Source organism: Condylura cristata, unplaced genomic scaffold, assembly GCF_000260355.1.
Source record: "Condylura cristata isolate star-nosed mole 26May11 unplaced genomic scaffold, ConCri1.0 scaffold00009, whole genome shotgun sequence".
Classification (NCBI taxonomy): Eukaryota; Metazoa; Chordata; class Mammalia; order Eulipotyphla; family Talpidae; genus Condylura; species Condylura cristata.
In genome coordinates this window covers 48,248,459-48,274,291 of record NW_004567110.1, presented here as the reverse complement: position 1 = coordinate 48,274,291, position 25,833 = coordinate 48,248,459, and the positions used below count along the sequence as shown (strand labels likewise).

At 32.6% G+C, this 25,833-nt stretch overlaps 1 protein-coding gene across 5 annotated transcripts in view; it reads left to right on the top strand.

Moving 5' to 3' along the window:
* The window catches only part of CSPP1 (centrosome and spindle pole associated protein 1), an 81,430-nt gene that overhangs the window by 18,752 nt on the left and 36,845 nt on the right, over nt 1-25,833 (top strand). For 4 of the 5 annotated variants that reach the window (XR_001145298.1, XM_012723055.1, XM_012723056.1 and 1 more), the window contains 5 exons: nt 3,191-3,271; nt 4,291-4,389; nt 5,635-6,074; nt 23,437-23,558; nt 23,903-23,981. Coding sequence is in view for 4 of the 5 variants with exons in the window: in XM_012723055.1 (XP_012578509.1) it covers nt 3,191-3,271; nt 4,291-4,389; nt 5,635-6,074; nt 23,437-23,558; nt 23,903-23,981 (821 nt within the window). In the remaining variant the exon portion in view is untranslated. Of the gene's footprint in view, nt 1-3,190; nt 3,272-4,290; nt 4,390-5,634; nt 6,075-13,407; nt 13,507-14,648; nt 14,720-17,733; nt 17,828-19,674; nt 19,733-21,338; nt 21,548-23,436; nt 23,559-23,902; nt 23,982-25,833 lie in introns of all 5 variants that reach the window. The other variant, XM_012723057.1, reaches the window with a different exon arrangement.

The window sequence follows — 25,833 nt, the reverse complement described above, 5'->3', positions numbered from 1 at the left end:
CTTGTCAATTTTTTTTTCCCCCGAAGAATCAGCTCTTGGTTTCACTGATATTTTGGACTTTTTTTTTTTTTTCATTTGTCTCTGCTCTAATTTTTGTTATTTTCTTCCCTTTTATTGGTTTTTGGGTATTTTTTTTTTGGTTTCAACTACAGAGAAAAGTTGGGAAATGGAGTTTTTTAAATGTGGACCTGAATTGTTATAAACGTCTCACATAGTACTGCTTATAAATGTCCCCATTGGATCTTGTAACTTTATTCTTTAGATAATGTTTTATCTCTTTGATTTCTTCATTGATGTAGGTTGTTCAGAGGCATTTTGTTTAGTCAAATATATTTTCATTTATTCTAGGAATCCTTTTGTAGTTAATTTGTGGCTTTTGCAGTATTGTGGTCTGTGAAGATGCTTGGTATAATTTCTATTCTCATGTATTTTCTGAGACTTGCTTTGTCTTAGAATATAATCGGTTCTTGAGAATGTTCCAGGTGTACTGCAGAAGAAAGTGTATTCATTGCTTTTAGGATGGAAAGCTCTGTAATGTCCAGTAAACCCATTTGATCTAGTACTCATTTAGGCTTTTATTTATTAATTTCCTTCTGGGTGATCTACCCTTTTGTGTTAGTGCTGTGTGTTGAATACCTATTTAATGTTAAAGAGACAATTTCATTGATGTTTGAGAATTGGAAAAAAACAGGTGAAAAAGAAAATCATGATGTTATAGCTTCCTTGACCCCTAGAACATGTACAGTTTTTAAGTTCCATTTTTTAATGATTTTTTTCCCCTGACATTTGGAACATGGATATTTATATTAACCAAAAGAAAAAAAAAAGATTCAATCTCTTAAGTTTGTCAAGAAAAGCCATTCAAAAGCAAACACTATCTTATTTCCTGTCTTTTCTGGAATAAAAGATACTTAACCATGTACAATGGAATGACATTTTTTTAGTAGAGTAGCTATCACATTAAATCAGTCAATTTTTATTTCAGAACTCTTACCTGAACTTCAGACTTTTTGTCTATTTTACATTTTCATTTAGAAATCTAATGGTCATCTTAGGTTGTACATGTCCAAAAGTGAACTCCAGATTTCTGATCTTTCAAGTCTTATCCCTTAGAAATCTGTGTCTCATAAATAATTTAAAATTTTTTTATTGTATCATTTACTGTGTTCTATCATTTTTAAAAAGTTTTTTTTTTTTTAAAAGGAAAGGTTTATTAGGTAAAGTAGAAAGAAAAAGAGAGAGACATAGGCAGGCAGGAGAGCTGCCATAATTACTCTTCATTATGTATACTAATTCTAGTCACTTTCCTTTGCTTGAATGTAAATTTCAGGTATTCATTCTTCATTGATGAGTCTCAAATGTATTGAACAGTTTGGGACTTAGTAGGCACTGTTTATTCAATGATGTGTGAGTGACTGAAATTCCGATTTTTGAAAAACTCACCGTTTTGTCTGTTTTGTTTTTACTTAATATTTTCATTTTATTGAAAGTTTGAAACATGCTGGACCTGTTTTGGATGTATGTCATTAAGGAGTGAAGATGGTACTTTTCTCCAGCATTGAAATGCTGTGTGTGTGTGTTTTTTTTTTAAAGATTTTATTATTTATTTGTACATACAGAACTGGGGTACAGGCCAGAGGCTCAGGGGCGGTGAGAGGCTTCACCAGAGACAGATTGGGGAGCAGAACAGGCTGATCAACGAAGTACACTGCTGAGGGGAGCAGCGGGCGGGTCAAGAGAGGTCTGCCACGCCATGTGGTCACCTCCGGGGCAGGCGGGAATCGAACTCATGCGGAAGTGGCTTTAGCTTCTCAGTGCAGTGCTTTAACCCGCTGCGCCACCAGGGAGGGCCGCTGTGTGTGTTTTTGATGCATGTATAACTACAAAATCATTTGATTTAAAGCTTATGTTGGCATATAAATTGACTCAGGGGTATAGTCATGTGTCATATTGTTTCCCTTGACAAATATATTTAGAGTTTTATACAACCAACTTTAATGCTAGTTTCTGAAGCACTACTTAGAATTTATAAATTCGTATTTAATGAAACTGTATTAGCCAGTTAGTTTTACTAGGCAGTTTGTTCTCGTAATGTTTTGTATATTTCTTTGTAGCCATTCTGTTATTAACATAGTGTAATTGTTTACATGTTTGTTTCACTAACTGACTTGTAAATATCTTGAAAGGAGGGAACATAGGCTTCATTTCTCTAAAACAAAAATGACAGTTATTACATGGTCATTTTTTGCTTATTTAAAGAATAAGGTAGGCAGATTATAAGGATTGATTTAAATCTCATAATCTAGTGATGTAAATGGCATTATCTCTGATTTACAAAGAAACTAAGGGAGAAAAGATATATAATTTTATCAGACTATATGACTATGAAGTAGCAGTAATTTAGGGATCTTGTATATTTTCTCCTGATCCTTTGTGATTGCTCTGTAGTGTTCAGGGAGATTATTTATAGTTTAGCCTTCTTTATCTTTATACCATTTTTAGCAAATATCATTCTCATTTTACAAAGGCCAAAAATGTGGGTCAAGGAAGGTTAAGTGACTTGCTGTGTTACACAGCTGAGACATGTTGCAGCTATTCTTGCAGCTATTCTTAATGACTAAGTCTTAGAATCCTAGTCTAAGGCTCAGATTACTGTACCACATTTTCTACACGTTTAATAAATGAGAATACACATAAAGAAAGGCACACATTTGTTTAAGATACACGTAAAAAAGCAGTGTTTATGGCTTACATCTTCTGGAATTTGAGAGATATCCACACACATAGCTAGAAAAATATAGGAAAAAAATCATAGTTGCAACATACATAAGAATAATTGTTAAGAAGTTTAAATTTGCCTTAATTTAATGGAAGAAAAGTAGGCCACTGAGATTGAAGAATATGTGCTTGGAAAAAGAATAAATATTGGGAACAATTTTCTTGTTTCTCATGCTTTTTATCACATGTAATTGATAAAAATGTATTATAAGTGAAAATGAAGGAAGATGTAGACTAGTGAAATTTATCTTTGTTTTCTAATTGCCTTTGGTGTGGTCTCTAGATTTGCAGTTTTTGTCATATTCATCTCATTCCTTTGCTCTGCATAATGTAATAGTTTAGAATGTAGAGACACATTTGAAACGATTTATAAAGTCAGGTAATACATGTTTTTTAATATGTCTATATACAGAAAAATTTTCTTTCTGTGAGTGACATAGATCCATCTACTCTCGGAGTTTCGCTTCCTATTGGGGAGAGGTTGTCTGCTAAGGTAGGTGAATAGGAGTAGTTATTATGGGTAGTGATTTATACGTTACCAAAATTATGAAGTAATAAACTCCTGATTAAATAAGAAAAGATAGCATTATTTTCCATATTTGAACTTATTTTAAAAACGTGTCTAAAGTTTTTTAAACATTAAATTTGTAACCACGCAACGTGATAGACTTCTTTAATATATTGATTGAAGAGTGAGCATTTAAGTTTTCCAGCATTGATTTCTGAATTATGAAGTTTATTCTGTGACATAGTTATTGGTGAGTTGAGTGAATGTGAACATATACTGGGCTTTGCTGTAAGGTGATGGTTTGGCGCTATTAGAAAATGTGTTTTATACCACAAATACAAATACAAACATTTTAAGAGCTGGTAGTGATAAAGGATAGTACACTTTTTGTAGCATTTCCATTCCCAAGCTAGACCAGAGATGATTACATAATCTATATGACAAAATGATCACTTGGTTTCAAAAGGTGACCTAATTTGTTGAATACTTCTTAGATTGTGCTGTTTCAATAATATTAGAAGTAGTAGGGGTTAAGGACATTTCTTATTATAGTATATTTTATTATATTTTAGTTCTGTAATTTTATATTTTATGTTTAAAATATACCAAATACGTTTCTTTAAACTTAGGAAGGAATTCATTACCAGTGAGTCATAGGTAGGGAATTTCCTTTTCAGGGGTACTTCCTGAATTCATGGATTTATGGGGAAGGAGTCCTTTAAAAATCTAAGCTGTGCTGCTCCTGGAATATAAAATAGAGATTTTTGACAACCAACTTCCTTTTGTTAGAGGACTTATGTGTTAATCTGGACCTGTGCATGTAGTAATGTTTATTCTAATGTCATAAGACAGAATGTGGGGAACTGCATCTTCTGTGCTTTACAAATACTATACTATTCTTGAATTATTAATAAAAATTGATTCTGGTTAAGGCTTTTGATAAGAATTTGGCATACATTTACATGAAGTTTAACTAAACATTCACTTCTCATTTTTCTTTCAAGGAAAGGCTGAAACTTGAACGCAACAAAGAATACAATCAGTTTCTCAGGGGTAAGGAAGAATCCAATGAAAAACTCAGACAGGTAGAAAAGAGTACTGAGGTAGGTTTCACTGTTAAAGTAAATCTTTAAAACCAGAGGCTAAATATTTCATATATACTGGAAAACATTTTTATAGTAGACATTGCACTTGGCTTTTCTATAATTATTTAAAAAAAACTAAAACCAAACACAGGACATTTAAATATTTCATTTTTTAAAAAGCATCATCTTGGCCCTCACTGGTGGCGCAGCGGGTTAAATAAAGCACAGCACTGAGAATCTAAAGCCACTTCCGCATGAGTTCGATTCCCGCCTGCCCCGGAGGTGACCTCATGGCGTGGCAGACCTCTCCTGACCTGTTCGCTGCTCCCCTCAGCAGTGTACTTCGTCGATCTGCCTGTTCTGTTCCCGGCTCTGTCTCTGGTGAAGCCTCTCACCGCCCCTGAGCCTTTGGCCTGCACCCCAGTTCTGTATGCACAAATAAATAAATCTTAAAAAAAAAAACCAAAAAACCCACATCATCTTAGGCTCTCCCTGGTGGCACAGCTGGTTAAAAGCACAGCACTGGGAAGCTAAAGCCACTTCTGCACATGTTCAATTCCCGCCTGCCCTTGAGGTGACCACATGGCGTGGCAGACCTCTCCTGACCCGCCCGCTGCTCCCGTCAGCAGTGTACTTCGTTGATCTGCCTGTTCTGCTCCTCGTTCTGTCTCTGGTGAAGCCTCTCACCGCCCCCAAGCCTCTGGCCTGTACCCCAGTTCTGTATGCACAAATAAATCTTTAAAAAAAAATCATCTTATATTGAACTTACATTGAAGAATTTACCCTACTTTTTAACTTTAACTTCATGGGAGAATTGAAGTTTTTGATTATTTTTACTTATATGTATTATTTTTTAGATTTAAGGATAGTTGATTCTGCTAGAGTCAAAACTTTACCACTTTTTGTATTCCTTAAGTTGAGAAAGAAGTTTTTGTATTCCTTAAGTTGAGAACTCAACATATTTTGATGCAATATTTAACTGCCAACACATGCCTAATATTTCCTGGGGTGGGAATTTGGACTTAGTTTACCCTTCCCTTTTATAGTCTTTTTTGCATATTTCTGTTTACCTGTAATTTGACATTTTAAGTTTTATTGAAGGATAAAATTTCTTTGAATTTTTTTCTGAGAAGATATTTCTCTTAGGTGATTAATCCTCAGAATTGAGATTATAGACTAAAACATCATTTGATGTTTTAATGACCTTTCAAAAAATGGTATTTCATTAATATTTTTTCCTTTTTTTCTTTTCTAATTGAACAGACCGAGTATCAAAGAAATAAGAAATCTTTCAGTCAGGTTAAGCCTGATTTATTTTCACAAGAACAAACATCTTTTGAACATTTAGAGGGTCCTAGGAAAGCTGTCTTAACTTCTTCAGAGGCATATGAAGAGCTTCTAAACCAAAGACGATTGGAGGAGGAAAAATATCGACAACTAGATGATGAAATTGAATTAAGGAATAGAAGAATCATTAATAAAACTAATGAAGACGTGGACTTATCCAACAAAAAATATCAAAGATTGGCTAGCAAGGCTGATGTTCCAGATAGAAGATTACATAGGTTTAATGAGGATCGTGTTTTTGATAGACAGTATTGTAGACCAGACCAAGAGCCCGAAGTAAGTGAAGAGATGGACGAGAGGTTTAGATATGAAAGTGATTTTGATAGAAGACTTTTGAGAGTGTATACAAATGACAGGTATTTACATCTTTATTTTTATTTTTTTTGTTTAATGTTAATATTCTTGCTTTTTATTATTCTGGGTTAGCAGTTTCATTTGATTTCATGTTTGGTTAATTCTAATATACTGTCAGTTTTAAGATGCTTTATTATTTTCTGTGTCCTTGAGGGAACAAAGAAAAATATTCAGGGTAGGAAGAAGGGGACCCTATCATAAAGCAAAGCTACTGAAATGTTACTGCCTTTATTTAAAATTAAATGGAAAATAAAGTTTTCCATAGAAAGGAACAGAAAAGAAACTTTCATATCTCAACTTTGGAATAGAATAGAGAGATTAAAACAAAACAAAACAAAACAAAACAAAACACAACACTTCCCTGATAATTTGAATTGTAAACTGTTACTGGTTCATGTTTTTAGTCATAATGCTGCCAACAGTTCCCAAAAAGATAGTGAGGCAAGAATTCACAGTTGTACCAAATTCATAGTGACCTGGGGAAAACTAACTCCTCGCTGCAATAAAATGTCTTAAAACCAGACTAATGACAATTCCAGTTTCAGTGTCAAATGTGGAAAAATAAGGATACCTTAAAAGAGTTGAAATGCTGTTCATTCCTTTCGTATTCCTGTTCTCTTGAGTACTTTTATCAATATATTTCTTTGTTTTCAAATTACTTGAACATTTAAGTAAAATTGTCCTAAGATTTTTTGGTCAGATATTCAGATGCTTTTCAGTTCCTTTGGATGATTGCTTTTGTAACACTATTTCTTTTTCTCTCCTTGGTTTGTTCTCTATTTAATTAAGGTAATACTAGTTTACCACACTGAATATATGATGTAATGGTGTAGAATCATACCTCCTAAACAAACTACCAAGGCCCCCATATGCCTCCCCTTGGTTCACTCAGTCCCCTCAATACTTTGTTCTCTACTTTCTCCTATCCTTCTAGTAGCCTCAGTTTTGCAATCATAGTTCTAAGGTATGTTTTTGCTTTAATTTTGTCTGACCTTTGCTTTCTCTAGATTAAACACAGAAGTCAAATCACATGGCATTTGTCTTTCTCCTTCTGACTTAAGCACACTTCCCTCCAGTTCCATCCATATGGACTAGCAAATGTATTTCATCCTGATTATTTAATCACTATATTATTTTCTTATTTATTACATAACCAAAATGAACTCATGTTATTTAATCTTCCCCTAAGTATTATTTTACAAATAGATTAAAATTGAAAATGAGTAAGAATAATTTGATGTACATTTAAAGTTTTAAAAATGTTTTTCAAAATGTGTCATTGTATGTTACTTTTATTTTAATGGAGACTCTTCTGTAAATGTAAAGTTTTCCACACATTTCTTTACCTTAATTGAAGTTAAATTGAATTTGCTAGATTTCAGATTTGTAGATTCTTCATTTCCAGCAAAAAAAAAAAAAGATTTTACATTGATTACTCAATAGCTTTTATTGGCATCTTTAATAGGCAGTGTGGTTATAGGAAAAATGACTACATATTAGTGAAGTTTTTGAGACTAGAGAAATGTATAGCTGCATTTGGCCTATTGCTATAGCCATTTTTTCTTAATACTCTATAAACAACCAGGAGTTCTTAGCATAAAAAATTTATAATAGATTGTGAGAGGTACAAAATTAATTTTCCTTGTTCTGTTTTTTGTAAAAGTTAGTATGTAATTGATCAATTCTGGGTTTGACTTTTAATAATTTTTGATTTTTTAGGTTTTTCATCTTAGTTCTTTTGTAATAACTATAAACTTTCCCATCTTTTATACAGTATGAATAAAATTATTTCCTCATTTTATTTTTTAATGCTCAATAGAAGATTTATTTAAGCAATAAATCGTCCTGTTTCTGTTAGTTTTGAAAATATAGTACCAGAAGATGAGGGGTCAATTGCAAACAGCTCTTACAAGTGAGGTGTTGGGAGTGGTTCTGAAATTGGCATAGATGTTTGCTGATCTTGTATAGGTCCAATGTGTCCAGGCAGCATCTATGATGAGCCCTTAAATAGGGTGGTGGTACTGAAGTGCTTACTCCTATTGATGCTAAGATGTTAGGTCTAACCACTTGACTTGTGGATGCTTGGTTTCCAGAGTTAATGATGTACTTGGCAGGGTTCAGGGTAGTAGGCAGGATGTCCAGGCTCAATGATCGGTACTTGGATAACAACATTTTAGCAATTCAGCCCACAGATGTCTCTTTCCTCACTTTAAATATAGGAAAACTAATGCCTAGAATGATTTTACTTTTTTTAACTTAAACTGGAAGGTTTTTAAAATAGTTGACAAACTGGTCGATGCTTTGCTTGACAGTTGTATTCTGTATATGTATGTTTGTAAATATATTTATACATTTTCACCAATTTGAGTACAATTTATAATGCTTTTAGAAAACTCTTGAAATTGAATGTAATAGTTTAATACTGTGAGAAATTTTGACTTAAATTTTAGTCATCCTAGTCTTTATCATTTATTAACTTTAGCTGTAAAAGTTAATAAATTATTATGTTTTACTTATAGTCAGCGTTAATGAATAAAAAAATATTAGCATTAAACAACCTTTTTTTTTGGTTTTGATGTCATTAATACAATTATTACTTGCATTCCATTGAACTTGTAATATTCACTGGTTTTTAATCTTAATAATTAAGATTTAATAAAATTCTGAAATTCTCCATTTGAAATTATAATTTCTGTGTTTTAGTCATATAGATTTAGTTGTTTACTAAGCATAGTATTTTCTAGGAAGTATGTATGTTTACTATGTAAAATGTAAATGAGGAAAAATAGCTTACTAGAACATGAGTTATTTATGTTATTTTTGATTTATCTTTGGTAGGGCTTTTTTTTTTTTTCCTAAAGATTTATTTATGCATACAGAACTAGGGTACAGGCCAGAGGTGCAGGGGTGGTGAGAGGATTCACCAGACAGAGTGGGGAGTAGAATAGGCAGATTGATGAAGTACACTGCTGAGGGGAAGAGTGGGCGGGTCAGGAGAGGTCAGCTGCGCCATGTGGGTCACCTCCAGGGTGGGGGATCAAACTCGTGCTGAAGTGGCTTTAGCTTCTTAGTGCTGCATTTACCCACTGCGCCACCAGGAAAGGTCCTGGTAGGGCAATTTTTTTACATTATTATTCTCACGTTAAAGGAGTCTGACATTAGAAAAACACTGCATTAAGATCAATTTAAACATTGGTAAAAACTGACAAAAATGAGAAAAAATTTTCTTTTAATGTGTATGAAAGAATTCCCCTAAAACCAGAATTTATTTGCAGTAGATAAATTATCGATATGACAACAAGATTATGTAATTATTACTGTGTATTGGGTAAATTCTTTTAAGTAAGGAGTAATTGAATTCTTACTGTAACATGCCGATGTAGGACCAATAGGTATCAAATATTTTATTTTTAACTGTTATTCTTGATAGCATAAACATTATAAACTTGATTTCTAACACAGTTTGAGTCTTTGGCTTATTAAGGAAAAAAGGTAAATTATTCATTACCATATAGGAGTTCTTTTACATTTGAATCAGCTGAAAACATCTGTGGTCTTTAAGTCCGCAGATAGAATAAGGCAAGGCAAAAGAAAAAGGGGAAGGCTTTATTGAGCTCCTGGGCAGGCGAGGTCTGTAGGCTCCCCAGAGCAGGACCTGGGAGTGGCACTCAGTGTACAGGCTAGGGGTCTTCTATATGCGCTCTGTCGGGGCTGGAAGGTAGTGGAAGAGCCATGTGGTCCTTTGGTTGGCGGTCCTGTTTCTTCAGGGTCTTTGATCTTTATCAGGGTGGCTATATGGGATAACGTCCTGATGCCAGCTTAGCAGCTATCTCATCTTGATACCACAGGATAGTCTTCTTTTGTCACTCTAATGGCATGGGTGAGGAGCCTGGGTGGCCTTTCATTTAATGATTTATTTTTCTTCTGTAAGAGAGTGAATTCTACTTTTTAAAGGATAAATATAGGTTAACTTTTAGATTAAACTTGACCTGTAGTCTGTACATAAATTTGGGCACTGAGATTTGTACCTATTTAAGTAGTTATTGATTGGCTCATAACCTTAAGGAAATAGAGAAACTTTTCCCATTTAACATCCCTTTTTGTTTGGTTGTTAGTAGGATGGTAACCATTTTATAGTTACTTGGTTTTATAGTAAGTTGAATTAAATCTAACTTGCTAGATCAAAGGAAGCAGATTGTTCTCTTAAATGTGGTCTTAACCCTTTCTGACAAAACTTAGTGGATTAGGTGTTGGCAAATGAGTATGGGGATCTGAAACTACAGAATATTTATAAAGATTAGTTAGGGCCACAGGGATTGTTTTAATCTGTTTCTGGTTCTAAAGTTTTATGTACACCTTGAGGGAGGGGGAGAGAGAGAGAGAGAGAGAGAGAGACACTCTTGAACTGCATTGTCTTGGTAAACGTTTGAAAAAAAATAAAACATCTCCAAAATAAATTCTAAGACTTCCATTAACACACAAAGCAACCTTACAGTGACAGTTAAGAATAAAGAAAATCACTAACTTGAACTCTAAATGTTAAATGTTCAGTAAATAAAAGCAATTCCCTATATGACTGTCTTGTACAAAAGAAGTGGCTACCTTTGCAAACTATAATTGACTTCACAGCTTGTTTCCCTGCTAGCCATTTTTGTTTGTTTGCTTGGTAATATTTTTTAAAATCCATAAAATGTTTTTTTAAATCCCTACTTGTAATTAGCAAGTTTTCCTTGATTTAACAAAGTAAGCACAATCATATTATTACTCATTTCATAGAATTGAATAGGATATCTTAAGATTTTCTTTTATCCTTTTTAGTGAAATGCAAGTTTTCTTTCCTACCCCAAAGTAGTGTATTTCTATTTGCTTTGATTTGGTAAGTTGTTTTGTGGTCCTGTGGATGTTGTTTACCATTTATTTATATGGAATAATCTTGAGTGTTCCCCGATAAAATATAACCTACCAACATAATAGAGCCCTCTACTTTTGGATAGTAGGGGAAACTTATGTATACCTCTGCTTCTTTTTATTTTGGATACCTAAACATTCCTTCAGATTTTGTTGTGATTATCAGTGACAGGAAACTTGCATAATTTTGTTTATAAATTTTTTATCAGTGAATGATTATACCTTAAACCATCTTTCATGAGTTATTCATTAGGAAGTCTTCATGATTTTTGCTGTAAAATAAAGCAGAGATCTTAACATTAACGTAGATTAATGACTTAATTTAGAATGATCTTTAGAGAAGATATTTTGTGCTTATGTTATTTGAAGATGGCTTAGTATATGACGAGTCTATGAAATTGTCTTTATGTAGATGCTTTGGCTGTAGCATACTTTGGATACAGCTGAATTTTGATTCCTAATGTCTTGGACAGTTTAACTGAAAATGCAGAAAGTCATAAGCTCTTGGGTAAATTTAAAAAATTGAGGAAACCCAAGATGTGTTTTTTAAAAAGTTACATCTTTTAAATTCTCTTTAAAAGCTTTCATTGCTATAGGTACCACTTTTTAACACATCAACATATTTGGGGTTACAGATTTCTAAGATCTTCCTCAGTTTTTGGTGATTTGACAGGAGGTTCACAGGACTTGTTGGTATCTAGTGATACTCATGGCTGTGATTTACAGTGAAAGGATATAATCAGCAAAGGAAAAAGTTGAAGGGACAAAATCTAAAGGAAACAATGTATAACAAATCTTCCACATGTCTTCTCTCAGTGGAGTCCACACAACATGTTTGACTCAACCAGCATTGACTGTGACAACATGAATGAAATATTGTCTATCAGGAATGTTCACTAGAGATATATAATTTTTATTGGGAGACTGGTCATAGAGACCCTTTACTCTCATGTACCAAAATTCTGCATTCCTTGAAGGAAAGCAGATAAATAGCATATTGTTTGTACAAAGGATTTCAGTGCAGTGAGCTAATCTTACCAGTTCTGGGAATGGTGGGTTACCTATACCAAAATCTCTTCCCAGGTGCCAGCTAATTACCAACTTTGCAAACAAGCCTTTCTCAGGATAGGGAATATTAGACCTGCTTTGTTTACTCTTTTTTTTTTTCCATTTATATAAATCTGGTATAGCTAACTAAATATGGTTATCTGGCAATATTCTCCATTTGAATTTGAGTTTACATTTATCTGCTCTTTATAATGGGTGTTTAGGGAATGATCCTAATGTGTCAATTTAAAAGTGAGATTTTAGTATTAGACTTTAGATAAAAAATCAGCTGTATTCTACAAATTGAAACACATTTGAGAATTCTGTTTTGGAAGGACTGTGGAGAGGGTTCTGTTGTTTTCAATATGGATAGAAATTGGAAAACATTTTTGTGTTATGCCAGATCATACATTAAGGTTAAAATTGTAGAAAACAGATGAGATTGATAATGTGTGATGGTAACAAAAAGTTTTATGTGCTGGCTCTGTGAAGTGTTAAGTTCTTTTTCTTCTAAAAATTGCATTTTTAAAAATATAATCGTGAAGTTCACCTAAATAATACTTAATAGGTACATTTCTTTAAATTAGCCCTCCTAAGAAAGAGTACTTGGGTTTTTTATATGCGTAAATAAATACGATTTATGAGAAGCTGAATTACACAGATGCTATGCAATGTTTGTATAAAATGTCATGTTGATTTCTCTGATGTGAGATATTAAGCAAAAGAATCAATGTTTGCCAAATGGAAAAAAAATGAGTAATTAAAAAATTAAAAATTTTTAAAAGTGCTTTCAAGAAGAAAATAAACATTCTATTCTTTCTTTTTGTTTATATCCTTGTGAGTACAATGAACTAACCATTCCAAGCTTTTGCTTTCTAGTCATCTCTTGCTTACACTTTTTCCATATGATTTACAGTAGTAGCAAATGTTATAGCTTGCTGCATTAGGTTTACTTGGCAATGAACTAATTCCCCAAATGTATAAATTGTGATTTAATTTGGAAATTTGCCCATCATTTTCATGAAGATAGGGACCATGTCTTTATAGAATATCTGGAATAGTACTTACAGAGAGTAGTTACTCAATGAATATTCTTTGAACAAGTGAAAAAAAATCTTAGATTATGCATGGTTTTGAAATTAAAATTTTTTTGAGGTGATTTTAAACTGCCATTTATTTTAAAGATTATTACATCTAAACTTCTTGTCTCAACGTTATCATACTTGAAGGAAATCTCAGTTGAATTTTAAAATATATTTACAGGAAAACTTTATAACAGTTTGCTCCCTTTAATATTTTTAACATTAAATGTAAACAACAAAGACATCTAAGACAATCCACTGTACGTGGAACAAGTCTGTAAGCTAATATGTTTTTAAGGATGTACGGGAACAGACGAGGGACTATGCCTTTTATGGAACATGGTGGTGATATCACAGAACAGTCAAATATACGAATTTCATCTGCTGGAAATAAAAGGTACAGTATGTAATATAAATCTGCCTTCAGTCATTACACTGTGCAAGAGTACCTACCTTAAGGTAGCTTATTAAAAACTTAGAAAGATAATAGTGTATTAATAGACTTCCTTATCAGTGAGAAAGGAATTGAAAGGAGAACTAATAGGGGAGAAAATTATGTGATATGAAAATGATAGTATATACCAACATTCTAGCATTCTTTTGAAAAATTTTTATTTATAAAATGTGCTAAGGTTTTCTGAGTAAGTCCCTGTCATAAAGTATAGAAATTTGTTTGTAATAGTGACAGGAGGAATGGGCATATAATTTAATGGACCAACAATCAGGTTATCTTGGATTCATGGTGCTGATGTAATGTGAGAGAAAATATTCTTACAGTGTGAATTTTCTTTAAAAACTTTGTTTTTGAATCTTAACCTCATTGAGTAGATAACTTCTGTGCTTTTAAAATTACTTCTCATGTTTAGTAGTGTCATGTTTAAAAGGAAGAAAATGGTATATATGTATGTTTATTCATTTTCTTACATTTAGAGCTTTTAGAATCATTTTTATGGCTTTCCTGTATTATGGGTAGATGGATGGATGGATAGATAATAAATAGATGATTCTAAACATACAGTTTACAGTGAAGGTATTAGGAACAACATATTCCTATATGTTAGCAAAAGTATTTTCTTTGAAAAAAAATTGTGTGTAAAAATGCTTGAAATGAGATAATTTGCTGTTGGGGCCGAATTAAGTTTTCTTTGAGGGAGTTTTTTTCCCCCTTGTTCCTGTCTTTCAAGGAGGAATTTTTTGGGATGACTTTTCCAATGGTATGCTAAGGTACACAGGTTACCACCTTTTTTTTTCTTTTAGGATTTTATCTATTTAATTTCTCTTGTTGGGGTACCTGTTCATATGAAACAGGCTTTATTTTGAAATCTATGCAACCAGTGAAGTGACTTGAAGAAAAAGGTTTTATTTTTGTAGTGAATGAATATGTTGGGATCCTACGCTTCTATTAGAGAAAATGCCTTGAGTTGACCTAATTTTGAAAATATGAATTGCAGTATCCATAGTACTTTGAAAGACCAAGAACTCATTTACATTTTACTTTAAATTTTTGGGGTTCTGATTTCTTTCTTTTTTTCTTTTTAGTGCTCAAGACAATGAACCATGCAAATCTATTAACCGAGAGCTCTGTAGTCCATTTGCAGGGATGCTTTTTGGTATGTATGAAATTTCCAGTTGCTCAGATTTTTGCAGAGTATTTTATAAGAAGTTTTTAGTGAGAATTTAATGTTATAATTAATACATCTCTTACTAATAGCGCAACACATTTATCTAGTGCTTATGACAGGCACTATGGTAGCATTAAAATGTATGATAAAGCTTCTGTATGATAAAATGTATGAAAACTTTCTGTAGCTGATCAATATTAACTTCAAATAGTATATTTTAAAAAAAATTATTGAAATAATACTGTTATTATAATATCTGGCTTTCAAGTGTGCATCACTACAAGTCAAAGACTGTAAATACTACATTAACTTCATACAGAATGACTGATTTTATACTTCAACATATAATTGATATCTTTTATTCCATTTACCCTCCATGTTCCCCCTTCCCATCTGGCAACCATTAATTTGGTCTTACAGTATAAAAACTTTGTTTAGTTCATTTGCTTGTTTGACTTCTCTGTATATCACAAGTGAATAAAATCCTATAATGCTTGTCTTTCTCAGTTTAAACATATTACCCTATAGGTCCATCCTTGATGTTACAAGTGGCAAGATTTCATCTTTTTTTAATAGTTGTATTTTATTGTATATCTATGTCATATCTTTGTCTCGTCATCTTTTCATAGATACATAGATTTGCTATCAGCCCTTGGCTCTTCTAAATAATGATACAACAAATGGTGTGCATATATCTCAAGTTATTACTTTTGGGTAAATATTCAGAAATGGGATAACTGGATCATATGGAATTTCTATTTTTAATTTTTTTGAGGAATCTCCATATTGTTCTCTACAATTGGTTGCACCAACTTACATTCCTTGTACAATGTATAAGGGCTCTTTTCCACATTTTAATGTTTGCTGTTTTTTATATTTTGGATAATAGCCATTCTCACAGGTATGAGGTGTTATCTTGTGTTTGTTTGCATTTCCCTAATAATAAGAAATGATGAACATTTTTTCATGTCATGTTGTGCACCTGTGTGTCTTTCTGGAAAAGTACTTGCTTAAATCAAAACATTCCTCAGGATCTCAGTTTTTGTGTGTCTTCTTTGGAAAAATGTCTACCTAGATCAAAACATTTGTCATTATCTTAGTTTCTGTGGGTCAGGAATCTGGACATGACTAAATTGAATTCTCTGCTCAGAATCTCACAAGGCTATCATCAAGGTGTCAGCTGGATTATTTTTTCATCTCAGAGCATGATCAGACAAGAATCGGTTTCCAAGTTCATTCAGATTGTTGAGAGAATTGACTTTATTGTATCTGTATTACTAGACACTGACTTACTAAATGTCGCTGGATAGAAGTCAATTCTAGAAGCTGTCTACTGTTTCTTGCCATATTGGCTCCTAACCAAAAGTGTCCATTTTATAATACCAGCAGGAAGAATCTGTGAGCTCAAGGAGGGTTTTGGCCTAATTATTTCAGGCCTACTCAATATAATACCCTTTTGATAAATTGAGGATTTATTTTGGTGTTTAAATTATTTTAATTCCTTTCACTTTTGCTGTATTTTGTTAGTTAGAAGCAAATTTTACACTGTTCAAAATGAGGCATTAATATAGGGAGTCAGCACTAGAACACTGATAACATAGATTTGTCTTAGAATTTTGCCTATTGCAGTTACAATGCATTTCTGTTACTTAAAGTCTTTGAGGGTTTATTTTGATCTTAGCTCATTACTTAATCTTGACCAACCTCCTTTCTAGGGCTGGTTCTACCCTACTACTTGCATTATGACCTTTCTGGTCTAGATGATCAGAGTAACTCCACTCTAACTTGTTGGAGATTGAATTTCTTTCCATTTTGGGGAGGTCTGGGCCTTGTTAATTTTATGTCTTCCATGTTTTCTTGCTGAATCTAATGCACTTTCACTGTGTGTGTGCATTGACTAGTGCACAATAAATTCTGAAGGGACTCCTTTATGGATTTCTGAATCTAGTTTTGTACTTCAGATCTTTACCCCAACTTCCAGCCATTTTAACTTTCCTGAATTTTGAACTTTACATTGTCAGTTTAGTTCAGTTTTCTTTCTTTCTTTGGATTTTCCTGCCCTGTACCTGTAGTCTAGAAATTGCTTTCAGGTGATGGAAATACTCAATCTGTTGTTGTTTTTCTAAGTCCTGCAGTCTTGCACTGCCTATTGTACATTGTCCAGTATCTGTAAGACAGTTATTTAATATATTTAGTCTAGTTTTATTTTTTCTTATGAGATAATAAGTTCTGTGCTTGTTAAACTATACTGACCAGAAGTAGAATGGCTATATCTGCTGATTATGAAATACTATGAATTACCACCTTGAGGTAATTAAGGAATTGAGGTAATCATTGAAGTTTTTTGAACTAGATGTCAGTGTGATTAGTATTGTATTTTAAGGCAGCTAATCTTATGTAAGTGTTTGGTATATATTGGTGCAAGGTGGAGTTAGGAGGGTATTGTAATCCACTTGAAATACAGAAAGGTGCTATCTAAGGGTAATGACCATGAGAATAGAGAAGAGGGAGGACCCTATATATGAAATGAATATGAGAATGAATGTTCACGATTCTTGTGAAATTTGGGCCTTGATTACCAAGTCAGTAACAGAAAACAAAGAAGGGCAGTTGCTTTAGAGATGTTCATTTTTGAAATATTAATTCTAAGGGTATTGCAGGAAACATTAATGGACATAGCCAGATTATTGGGAAAATGGGGCTGGTGATTAGTTTTTTCTCTTACATAAAAGGTTTTTACTAAATTTAGAGGTTGGGAAGGATAATGTATTTTGTGTTTGACATAGTAATATTAATAAATTTGGAAGTTGGTTGAAGAAGTAATAACATCTAAGTTCATCTTCTGCACATAGAGTAATGGCTCTTTGATAAAAAACGGAGATTTAAAAAAGTTCAGGTGCTTAGTTACATATGTTGCTTGAGCATTAAGGTTTTATTTATTTTGTTACCAGTTTCTAGGAAGTGAACATTAAAAATTCATTTATTTTGTTACCACTTTCTAGGTAGTGAAGATAGAGAAATTATTCAGAGAAGAAAGGAGAAATACAGGTTAGAACTACTGGAACAAATGGCTGAACAACAGAGGAACAAGAGACGGTATGAAAGATTTGTATTTAAGAGAGATGTTTTGAATTTAAAATACATTTGAGTAAAATGACGTGATAGTAAGTATTACATGGTATAAATAAGGTTTTTTTTCCTAATATGATTTTGTATTTGTATATCACTTTTATTTTAATTTCTACACTGTAAGTCAACCAGGCTAGTAAGTATGAGAATGTTTATTTTTGTAATCACAGGTAACAAGTGAGATAATGGGCATTTTCAGTAACTTACTGACTTACGTAGGATAACATATAAGTTATCTAAACTAATCCTCTTTAACTTGTATTACAAATATAAAATGTATTTTAATGTGAAATTTTTTCTGTCAGTAATGTGAAATCATAAGCACATATAATGTACAATATGCAATATAAAAATAATTATAGAAGGGGGTCAAAGCCAAGACATGACAAATAGTTAGCTCTCTTATCGACAAACTTTGTACAAGTACAGCTAAGAAAACGACTCACATCACTGGCTTATCATCATGTTGCTGGATTTGTCCATACTTACTTCTCCAAAGTGGACCTTCTGTTCCTTGATGTTTTGGACCTGGGAGATGGAGAACCTTGGATATTGCAGCAACCATTCATGTTGAATGGATAGACTAGCAGAGGTCATGGGCTCAGGTATGCCAAGCCTGGCACAGGGAAAATTTAGTGTAATATATTGCTTCCTGACAGAGCGCTGGAAGAGATCCATCAACCCCATAGCCTTGTTTAGGTTATAGTATAAGCAATGCAGACCATTGTTTCCTCATCCTTTTCTCTTGGGTGGGAAGAAAATCTGTGAGAAACCATGGAATCCCATGGTAGTGAGACGGGGATCTGGGAAGCAGGTTCTGGGCATAGAGAGGACTACAGTCTAATTGCAGAGAGAAATAGTGGTACAGGTGCATTACAGTTGTAATGTGCCCTCACATCCCCAGACGGTGAGCAAGCTAGCCTCCCACCCCTTTCCACTCTTTCCTACCCCTGTGTAATCAAGGAAGATCCCAAAACTAAAGCCACAGCACCACCTATGGGTAGAAAATGGACATGAGAAAGAAAGCACAATTCAGACAAAGCAGCATGGAAAAAGGTAGTAATGCTGAATCCAAGTTTAATGATTCAGAATTGGACACATTAAGCAGACACACACAGTTCAGTAGAGCTGGAAGATGATCAGTGAAGTTTAAGCCTCTCATTTGAACACAGAAAGATAGGCTCAGGATATTGGAAGAGATAACTAAGAACAAAAATATTTACTTACCAAAGAATTTGAATTATTAAAAAACCCAAGTTGGAATTATGACTGTGAGGAATACAGTGAAAGAACTGAAAACATCCATAGAAAGCTTAATTATTAGACTTAATTTTGAGAAGAAAGACTTAAAAACATGAAAGATAAAAATGTACAAATAACTAGGTGGAAAAGAGAAGAATTATGTAAAACAGAGAGACTATAAAATATCAGTTCTTTTGCAGGAGAAATAGGATTATAGTCATCTTTAATATTTTAAAAAAGCTCTTGAAATGTCTTAAAAATTTTATTCTTTTGCTAACTGAAAAATACTTATGAAAGCTTTTTGTTTCATAAAGTAGTGATTATGTTTTACTTCTGTATTTTATTGTGTGCAGATTACTTAGATTTAGAAAAAGTTATGTGAACTGGTTTGTTTTGCACCAAGTAAGAAAATTTAATTTTTAGAATTTTAAAGGGTTTATTGTCAGAGTAATGATTTGTATTTATTGATTTTATTGCATACACTCTGTGTGATGAATTTGTTTCAGTAATTCAATGATTATTTTGTAGTGTTTACTATAACTTTTTAATATAAAAATATTTATTTTGCTTAGAGAGAAAGATTTGGAACTCAGGGTTGCAGCTTCTGGAGCACAAGATCCTGAGAAATCGGTAAGGATTCCTAGCTCCTCTAATTATTCATTGAAATGAAATTGAAATTCATTCCAAATGGGGTAGCAGGTAGAGATAGAAGATACTGGAAAAAATGTGGGAGTAGACTAATTTGAGTTAAATTTTGTTCTCATTGAGCTTATACCTATCTTTTACTAGTTCTCCTAAGGCTATTTTTTTTTCAGGTGTTCATTTTTTTAGTTTGCTTTTAAATTAGCTCTTTTCTTCCTCAAATGTATTATTTCATGGGAACATATCTCAGTGTAATTTATAATACATGTTAATATTGTTGAGTATATTTTTCTTATTACTTTTCTTATACTAGTCATTTCTGAAGGAACTGAAAATTATGTTTTTATTCAAGCAATCTAGTAATTTTTCTTTAATGTAAAACTAGATCCAGTAACCTTATTTTTACTTTAATTTTGCAATTCTCATTAAGTGGAATGAATTACATCATTGCAGTTAAGTAAGGAGGAGGTAATAACTTGATACTTTTTATCAAAATGTGCTTTTTCTGTATTTGACTATACAGGATTTATTTGCTAAGGAGAGTTTTTACTTCATCTTTGATTAGGAAAGCTTAATTTCATTAAAAAGTTCATTCTTAAAAAGAATTCAGCAATTTAGTATTATCTGACTCTATGCAACTTTTGACTTACTATGCTAAGTATATATCTTGCAGGTTGTAAGTTTTAAAAAAAGTTTAATGTGTACCAGTATCTTGTTTTTTGACTGCTCAGAGAATAGAGCTTTTAGGTTAATCAGTAGCATCTTATTGCTGGCACAGTGAGGAAAAAGGGTTAGTTGTAAAAATAAATATATTTTTTCCTATCAATAAATATTTTTGAAATAGGTTTCACAGTCAAAACCTTAGCTTTATAATTGTGAACTGTCTAATGTAATATGATGACATTATTAAAGTTACATGACTATGGATTTGTATCGTGAAATTTAATTGTTTTTGAAGAAAACAACCTTTCATTTATACATTTGAATAAAACCACCTTTAATTGTTCAGTTGCTTATGAGAATAAATAAAAATAATAAAATGATAGACCACTAGTTTTGGGGTTTGCCATTGAAAAGTAGCCATAGAAATGGTCTAGAGGAGAAGTTAGCAAAGTTGCCTATTGGTAAACCAATTGCTGCCTGTTTGGTAAATTAAAATTTTAATTGCAGCACACCTCCCTCACATTACTATAATTACTTTAGAACTATGACTAAGTCTAGTAGATATGAAGAAACCATATGGCCTGCCACTGACATATTTATTGCTTGGTTCTTTGCATACAACTTTTGTTGTCTCTGCCATGTTTGACACCAAATATGGCAGCTGGAGAGAGAAGCAGCATAAAGTTGTAATGTAATCAAATTCTATATTTAGTATTAATGTAGACTAATACTTATTAGTGGTGATATTAAGGGTGATTTATGACTTCTCAGGAAACCTGTTACTCCATTTATGAAATAAGAATTAGACCTTCAAAATATTTTATAGCTGTAAAATTCCGTTGTTCTGTGACTAAAGTGCCTGCTAATAGTCAGATAGTCTTTTGAATTTATGATTATATGTAACAAACAGATTTTTTTTTTCTTTATTTAGCCTAACAGGCTAAAGCAGTTTAGTGTGGCCCCAAGACACTTTGAAGAGACGATTCCACCTGAAAGACCCAGGGTAGCTTTCCAGACACCTCTCCCTCCTTTATCTGCCCCATCTGTCCCACCTATCCCATCAGTTCACTCCATCCCATCTCAAAATGAAGATTTGCACAATGGACTCAGCAGCACCCTTGGTGAAATGGTGCCTCCCAGGTGCTTGTTTAAAATATTTTGTGTTTGGTAATTAGGTGAGGTATCACTATATTTTATGTTTAGAAGGATTTGCTGAAACAGATAATATTACTCTTTAGAGATTTTATAGAATTATGACTTTTATAAATAATTTCTCTTAAAACTTATTTTCATTGCTTTTTTTTCCCTGTTGTAAAAAAACAAGGGAAGTCCTATAAATCTTAGAATGTAAAGATTCTTTAGTATTTTAGAATTAATAGTTAAGTGCATTTTATTAGTTTATCATTCATGTTTTGGTTACCTGTTTTTGATGTCTTTTAACATATAAAACTTATATATATATTCTTCAACTTTGTAATTTCCACTTGGCAAACATTGAATTCTTCCTTTAGCTCATGCAGAAAAATTTTCTAGTGTGGTTCATATATATATACATATATATATATATATATGTATTTAGCTTCTTTTTCCTTCAACTTTTTCTACGTTATTACTTAGGGAGATATGTGATATAAATACTGGGATATAAAACATGTTGAAAATATAACACCTGTAATTTAGATATTAGTGTAAAGTTTAACTTGTAGGTAAAAGGCATCATACTATACTAGAATATGTACATAAAGAAAATCCTGTTATTAACATTGTTTTCTGGGCTATACTTTCTTCTTTCAGTAGGACATAGTCTTTCATTTACTATTAACAATGATTTTGAACTGTTTATCATATTCACCAGGTGTTTTGTTTGTCTTATCAAATGATTTCTTGACCTAAAAAAAAGTAGGGAGTGACTGGAATTACAGAACATCCTGTGATGGTTTTAGCACTAGTTAGGGGTACTGATTGACTCCACTTTACTGGTTCTTGAGCAAACCACACCTTTATTGTACTTTAGTTTTGTCATTTGAAAAGTGAAATAGTAATTTTTTTTTAAACCTACGATTAGAGGGTTGTTGTGTGGATTAAATCTTACATAATAAGATTTAATAATGTTGACTGTTTCCCTGCTTTGTTGATATATCTTTGGAGTAAGGTTAGACACAATGAATAAATGTGAAAAGTAATTTATTGTTGAAGAGATTTTTATACCTTAGCTTTTCGGATATAATTTTAAATAAATTAAATATACTGAAAAGTGAAAAATTCCAGGATGCCTCCTTTCTTACATGCACCTAAAGGAATATTTGCTTTTCCCATTTTTGCTATCAGAAAATATTTGTGGTAGAAATACAGAGTTATTTCCTAGCACATAATGAAGTATGAAGTAGACATTTTATAAGGTATAATTTTATAAAACATTAAAATTTGTGTCTAGATTTGCACTGTTGATATTTAAATAGATTGTGTTTCATATTATGATTTATTTCCTTTGAAAGAACAGTTCATTTTCAAGATTTAAAATATAAACTCCTTCTTCCTTTGATAGATTTGTAATTTCATTTTGTAACTCGTCTTTTCTTCCTCTGTGATTAGTTCATTCTAGCAGGATGACTCAAGCATTGCCTTTGTGAGGGTCTTTCTTACACTTTTTCCCTTTTTCCTGTGTGTTTTGAATACCCCTGTTTCTAAAAGGTCCCCCATCTACCTGTTTTTTTACTATATGTTGCTATAATTGTTTATGTCTGCATTTTCCAGTCAGACAAGGACTGTGTTTATTTAAAACTGTCATGTAGTGACTTGTAGATATGAACTGAATATTAATCAAAATTTTGTTATGTGTTTAACCTTAAATTGTAAAATTTTATATTTTTGGTTTCCAAATGATAATTTTAATGAAAGATTGGAACAAGATGGTGGTTCTTCTATAGCAACAATGAGGCTTTAATGTTTTTTGCAAAAGAATAACATCTTGATTTTTTTAAAAACTACAGTAAAATGTAAGGAGAATTTTACAATTTCTTTTAATATAGGATTGCACCTCTGCCTCCTCCTCCACTACTACCACCTTTGTCTACTAATTATCGGACTCCTTATGATGATGCATACTATTTTTATGGGGCCAGGAATACTTTGGATCCTAGTCTTGCTTATTGTAAGTTGTCTATAGAGTAAACATTTCTCTTCTCTTGGTTTAGTCAGGAAAGTTGTTTTTGTGCAAGTAAAGTTACAGAAATTGAAAAGTACAACTTTAATTATTACATATTCGTTAACTTTATTAACTTAACATATGACTATTTTAAAGCTCAGTTATTTCATAGTTATTTCCTTTCCATCTAGGTTTAAGAAATAATTATTTTGTGTTTCTTTGTGTTGTTTTTGCTAACTATTCTAGAAACAAATAATTGATGCTTTTGTTTAGGTAGTATTTTCAGTTTGTTACTTTTACATTTATAATTGTTAAGTAGAACCTCTGAATTTTATTTTTTTCCTTTTAAGATGGTTCAGGAATGATGGGAATACAGCCTGCAGCTTATGTTAGTGCTCCTGTCACTCACCAACCAGCACATCCCTTTGTGTAAGTTGTCAGTTGAAATAATAATTGCTTTCAAGAATAATTTTGTCCCTCGTAGAAATTATTACTTAACTCATTTTTTCCCTGGAAAACAGATAGAACTTATTTTAATTTCTAAATTATTGCATGACCACTATGTTCAGAGTTTTGCTATTAAGTCAATGTTTCATAGAAAACACATTTTAAATAATTAGAACGACTTTACTTTATCTCATTAGAAAAGTCATGCATAGATATTATTGATAAATAATACAAATAAAAATGCAAAACACTAACATCACCTAAAATTCATTCATCTAAAGATAGGTATAGTTAGTTATCCATTCAAAAAGATTTTCTAAGTACATGTACACACACATACTCACAAAAATATGTACATAGTATGCCATGGTTTTTTTTTTCCATGTCAATAAATGTGCTTTATTAGAATCATTTTTAAAAATTACTGTTTATTTTGAGGCAGTGCACATTACCACAGAATTGTAAGTAATAGTACAAAAGAGTGATTTCATGTAACTTTTGCCCAGCTTCTAGAATCTAGTGCTGACATGCAGAACCATGATACAATGTTATGATGCAGATATATAATACTGGATACAGTCAAGATACAGAATACTTCCATCATCAAAAGGTTCACTCCTCGTACCCTTTATAGCCATTCTTTTTTTTTTTTTTAAAGATTTATTTATTTGTGCATACAGAACGGGGTACAGGCCAGAGGTTCAGGGGCGGTGAGAGGCTTCACCAGACACAAAGTGGGGAACAGAACAGGCAGATCGACAAAGTACACAGCAGAGGGGAGCAGCGGGCGGGTCAGGAGAGGTCTGCCACACCATGTGATCACCTCCGGGGCAGGCGGGAATCGAACTCATGAGGAAGCGGCTTTAGATTCTCAGTGCTGTGCTTTAATCCTCTGCGCCACCAGGGAGGGCCCTTTATAGCCATTCTTAAGTTCAGTCCCACCCAAACTCCTTCCTTAGCTACTGTCATCAGCTAATCTGTTCTAAGAATGTTGTATTAATGGAATCATATACTGTGTAACTTCTTGAGATTATCATTTTAAAATCAGCATAATGCTCTGGAGATTCACCTAGGTTGTTGTATGTGTAAATAGTTCATTTTTTGTTGCTGAGTAGCAGTCAATAGTACCAGTTTTTTATATCGCTTACTTGTCAGTGAACATCTAGGTTATTAATAGCTGCTGTAAATGTTCATGTATTCTTGGATATGAATATAGTCCTCCTTTCTTTAGGGTGATTGTCAAGGAGTATAATTGTTGGGTTGTTTGGGAGTTGCAAGTTTAGTTTGATAAGAAACTGCCCAATTGTTTTCACCAACATTGTACCATTTTATTTCTTAGCAGTTTATTGACCAATTTACTTCTTTGTTTCTGATCTTAGGAATTATTAGACAAAATACAAAATTGCTTTTGCCATGTTTGTATTAGGACATTAGAAACTGAAGAATAGCCATTTAGACTTGAATCAGAACTATTTTAGAAAAAAATTTTAAATAATTGAGATAATTAACCAGCCACGTCTCTGAATTCCCTGAAGAGATAATTAAGAAACTAGAACAGAGATTTTTAAATAGTGATCCCCAGAGCAGCAACCTCATGGGAAATATTAGAAATGCAAAGTCAGGTCCCACCCCACTTAGTAATTAGAAGCTCTATAATGATACCCAACAACTTTTGTTTGAAAAAAACTCCTAGGTGAACCTGACATACTCTTAACACTTGAGGTCCTTTGAACTACTAGATTGAAGAAATCCTTCTGAAAAGGAAAAAAAAGATGAAAAATGTGAAAAGGGACCCTAAAAATTATGCCACTAACATTTTACTGCGTCTAACTGG